General features: G+C 45.1%; 1 protein-coding gene across 2 annotated transcripts in view; it reads left to right on the top strand.

The window, feature by feature from the left end:
* The window catches only part of LOC137799730 (GRAM domain-containing protein 2A-like), a 15,931-nt gene that overhangs the window by 9,829 nt on the left and 1,102 nt on the right, over window positions 1–5,000 (top strand). The window contains exons 7-14 of one of the 2 annotated variants that reach the window (XM_068596538.1): window positions 171–243; window positions 334–437; window positions 1,095–1,193; window positions 1,520–1,591; window positions 1,687–1,746; window positions 2,821–2,950; window positions 3,803–3,896; window positions 4,685–4,786. In XM_068596538.1, coding sequence (XP_068452639.1) covers window positions 171–243; window positions 334–437; window positions 1,095–1,193; window positions 1,520–1,591; window positions 1,687–1,746; window positions 2,821–2,950; window positions 3,803–3,896; window positions 4,685–4,786 — 734 coding nt within the window. Of the gene's footprint in view, window positions 1–170; window positions 244–333; window positions 438–1,094; window positions 1,194–1,519; window positions 1,592–1,686; window positions 1,747–2,820; window positions 2,963–3,802; window positions 3,897–4,684; window positions 4,787–5,000 lie in introns of both variants that reach the window. The other variant, XM_068596537.1, reaches the window with a different exon arrangement.

Here is a 5,000-nt window from a genome sequence, read left to right as displayed (position 1 = left end):
TCGTCTGCATAAAAGTAGACGTTGAAGTCTGGATAAAGAATAAATGGTATCTATGTATGACGTGACCAGTGGAGGACCAACAACGGAGCCCTGTGGAACTCCTTCACTCGACATCTGCATGGTTTGGATTGTGTGGCGATGATATTTTCTTTCTCCTGCTGCCTTCACAGACGGTCAGCAAGTACAACTCTCAGTACCACAAGCTGTTCCAGACGGTTCCCAAAGAGGAGATCCTGATGAAAGGTGAGGACCGTGACTGACACGTGTCTCACCTCAGCTGCACCTGTCAGTCACATGATCTGATTCACCTGTCTACCTGCTCTCCTTCTTCAGTGTATTCGTGTGCGTTGTTGCGAGACATCCTGCTGCAGGGACGACTCTACATCTCCAGGAACTGGCTGTGTTTCTACGCGAACCTGTTTGGTAAAGACATCAAGGTGAGTGAAGAACCTGTGCCTTTAAGAACCTGTGTGGCTCACGTGTTTGCTCTACACACCGTAGACACAGCAACGGGGAACAATTAGGAGTTTAGTGTCTTGCTCAACGACATGGACTGGAACCACTGATTGAAAGACGGGCATGCTAACCACTGAGCCACAGTCGTCCTCCACTACAGACACATTTCAGTGTAGTACTCTGCTCTAAAATATATATGTATTTGCTCACAAAAAAAACGTTGCTCACAAAAAAAATACACTCTAAAAAAACGCTTTAAAAAAAAACTTTTCTCTCAATCCCAAAAGATTTCTCTAAAAAAAATTGCTCGCAAAAAAACAACCTTTCTCTCAAAATAAATTACACAGAGCAATAGATTTTTTGAGAGCGCAGTTGTTGTTTTTTCAGAGTGTTTTTTTTTAATTGAGAGCAAATATTTTTGACATAATTACCTACAAACAAGACATTTGCTCGGGTAAAAAAGACACATATCTACCTCCATACTCTACTACAGCAACATTTCAATGTACTACTCTCCTCTACTGCGGGAGGAAAAGGTGCCTTGCTCGAGGACTGTCCAGCGGCAGAGGGAACAGGAAGTGTTTGCTTTGCCTTTCACAATAAAAGCCTCACGTTTCCTCTCCTCTCTGGACCCTCAGGTGTGTATTCCCGTGGTGTCGGTTCGGCTGGTGAAGAAACACCGGACGGCCGGCCTGGTGCCAAACGGCCTGGCTATCACCATGGATACGGCACAAAAGGTACCAGACGGGACGGGTTGAAGCCGGAATACTACGTCACTAGTATTAGTACACAAACTTCCATTTTGGACTGGTGGCTCTTTCCTGCTGCGTGGAGGTTAAATGAAGTAAAATAATGGTAGAAGGTAAGATGTTGGTCGCCTGCAGACCTTCTTCAGCGGTTGGTTGTATTTAGCTCCGCCCCCTTCTGTCACCTCCGGTCGCTCAAACTACTACGTCCACTTCGTGGACATGAAATCGTTCAAACATAAAGATCACCTGTCACGGCGTGAACCGTGTCGACGTGTCGTGTGACGGATGAGGTCACTTCCTGTTTGTCTCTGCAGTACGTGTTCGTGTCCCTGCTGTCCAGAGACAGCGTCTACGACGTCCTGCGGAGGATCTGCACTCACCTGCAGGTTGGTGGCTCCGCCCACTGACGCCTGAGACCGCCTGTCTGACTTCCTGTCTGACTTCCTGTCTGACTTCCTGTCTGACTTCCTCTCTTGTGCAGGTGAATGGGAAGAGTCTGAGCCTGAAGCAGTACCTGGAGGAGCCCAGCTCGCTGTCCATGGTACAAATACTCTCTTTACACTGCTTCACAATACTTTCATGAAAAAACAAAGAGCGAATGTGAGAAAAGCAGCGTGAGTAGGGGCTTCTGGGTAATCGTGTGTCCCAAAGGAGCCGGCGATGCGTGTACTATCTGCAGTATATCAAGCAAGCTGACAAGTACTAATACTACCAACGAGTATACTAAAAACTACCCAGAAAAAATACTTGTTACCATTAAAATACTAATAACACCCAGAACTACTTTGTTACTTCTATAGTACTTTGTTCCTTCTAAAGTACTTCTACTTATGGAAGCCCATTTCAGCCACAAAAAAAATTGGACAAAAAAAAAAAAAAAATTAGGACCAAAAAAAAAAGAAATACTTGTTTTGTTGTCTTTTTTTTTGTTGACTTGAAAAAAGGCAACGAAAAAAAAAAAGTTTCATTCTGGGAGCGAAATGAGAACTTGACGACTGACTACAGTTGTCAAAATTACAGTTACAGCCTAAATATAATTGTAGCTAATATTTGTACACACAAAGTACATTGTTGTCCTTCCATTGACCATTTTTAAGAACTGAGTAAAATGCAAAGTCCACACTGAATGAATTATTTACTTTAAAGTAACCATCAACAGGCTTACAGGTGGTTGACAATGCTAAGCTATCTTTTGGTAAATAACAAGAGCACTTAATTATAAAACAGTGCTTGCAATGTTAAATTAAAAGAATACGTGAATTGAAACAAGATTGGACTATTTTGTGACTTGTACTGGTTTTGTTGTATGAACAATACATATTTACATTTAAATGAAGGTATTGTAAAACTAAAGTGATGAAATAACATATTGCTTAGATGTTTTCTATTTTCGTCAACGAAAAGAAAAAAAAAGATTTAAAAGAAAAAAAGGTATTGACCCTTTTTATTGGTCCTATCTTTTTTTTTTTTTGGTCCCTAATTTTTATTTTTATTTTGTTTAGGTCGTAATTTCTCTTTTCCTTTTTTTTTTTGATCCGAAATTTTTTTTTTGGTCCGAATTTTTTTTTTGTGTGTGGCGGGAATGAGCTTCCATATGTTCTCCTCTGTCTGTCAGGACGAGTTCCCCGAGGTGTGGAGGAGGAAGCCTTCTCTTCCCGCCGTGTCCTCGTCCCTCCCAGACCTGCTGGGGAGCTCCGCCCCCGGCCTCGCTGCAGACACGCCCTTCATCACGCACACGCTCACAGGTACGCTCACAGGTAGACTCACAGGTACGCTCACAGGTAGACTCACAAGTATGCTCACAGGTACGCTCACAAGTACGCTCACAGGTACGCTCACAGGTACGCTCACAGGTACGCTCACAGGTACGCTCACAGGTACGCTCACAGGTAGACTCACAAGTACGCTCACAGGTACGCTCACAAGTACGCTCACAGGTAGACTCACAAGTATGCTCACAGGTACGCTCACAAGTACGCTCACAGGTACGCTCACAAGTACGCTCACAGGTACGCTCACAGGTACGCTCACAGGTACGCTCACAGGTAGACTCACAAGTACGCTCACAGGTACGCTCACAAGTACGCTCACAGGTACGCTCACAGGTACGCTCACAGGTACGCTCACAAGTACGCTCACAAGTACGCTCACAGGTACGCTCACAAGTACGCTCACAGGTACGCTCACAAGTACGCTCACAGGTACGCTCACAGGTACGCTCACAGGTACGCTCACAAGTACGCTCACAAGTACGCTCACAGGTACGCTCACAGGTACGCTCACAGGTACGCTCACAGGTACGCTCACAGGTACGCTCACAAGTACGCTCACAGGTACGCTCACAGGTACGCTCACAGGTACGCTCACAGGTACGCTCACAAGTACGCTCACAGGTACGCTCACAGGTACGCTCACAGGTACGCTCACAGGTACGCTCACAAGTACGCTCACAGGTACGCTCACAGGTACGCTCACAGGTACGCTCACAAGTACGCTCACAAGTACGCTCACAGGTACGCTCACAAGTACGCTCACAGGTAGATTTGTGTGTGTGTGTGTGTGTGTGTGTGTGTGTGTGTGTGTGTGTATGTGTGTAGACAGCAGTTTGGAGACAGAGACCATCCTGATCACAGAACCAGTACCTGAACTGGGTCACATGGAGTACCAGCTGCTGAGGCTCTTCATCCTGCTGTGAGTACACACGGTACACACTAAGTATAACTAAGTACACACTGTACACACTAAATATGACTAAGTACACACTATACACACTAAATGTAAGTACCAAGAAATATATATATTTTTTGTGTATATGTTTCATTGCTAGTCTTTGCTGCCACCTGCTGGCTGAATAAATATCACATGACCTCATGCAACCTGGAACTTCAGAGCTCTCAAGGAACCTGTCTGTCTCTCATGAACCTGTCTGTCTCTCATGAACCCGTCTGTCTCTCATGAACCTGTCTGTCTCTCTGAATCCGTCTGTCTCTCTGAACCTGTCTGTCTCTGAACCTGTCTGTCTCTCATGAACCTGTCTGTCTCTGAACCTGTCTGTCTCTCTGAACCTGTCTGTCTCTGAACCTGTCTGTCTCTCTGAATCCGTCTGTCTCTCATGAACCCGTCTGTCTCTCATGAACCTGTCTGTCTCTTATGAACCCGTCTGTCTCTCATGAACCTGTCTGTCTTTCTGAACCTGTCAGTCTTTCTGAACCTGTCTGTCTCTCATGAACCCGTCTGTCTCTCATGAACCTGTCAGTCTCTCATGAACCTGTCTGTCTCTGAACCTGTCTGTCTCTCTGAACCTGTCTGTCTCTGAACCTGTCTGTCTCTCTGAATCCGTCTGTCTCTCATGAACCCGTCTGTCTCTTATGAACCCGTCTGTCTCTCATGAACCTGTCTGTCTTTCTGAACCTGTCAGTCTCTCTGAACCTGTCTGTCTCTCATGAACCTGTCTGTCTCTGAACCTGTCTGTCTCTCAGCGTCTCGCTGCTCGTGCTGTCGTCCTGCTACCTGGCGTTCCGTGTGTGTCGTCTGGAGCAGCAGATGAGCTTCCTGAGCAGCCAGCCGACGCCCACAGAGAGGTGCGTCTGTTATGATTTATGAATCAATAATAATAAAAGTGTACTTGTGAATTATACTCATGCTGTTACTCTGGATACTTTAAAGTACACGTTAGAGCGGTTTTCCTCATAAAAATCCTCACATTAATACTTTGTAAGGATTGTTTTATATTGATGTACATTTACTTTTCTTAGGCGTAAACAAACTATAATGTACTATTATACTACAGTACTA

This window comes from Clinocottus analis, unplaced genomic scaffold (genome assembly GCF_023055335.1).
Source record: "Clinocottus analis isolate CAN_PGR_092001 unplaced genomic scaffold, fCliAna1.0.p SCAF_38, whole genome shotgun sequence".
Lineage (NCBI taxonomy): Eukaryota > Metazoa > Chordata > Actinopteri > Perciformes > Cottidae > Clinocottus > Clinocottus analis.
This window is presented reverse-complemented; position numbering and strand designations above follow the sequence as displayed.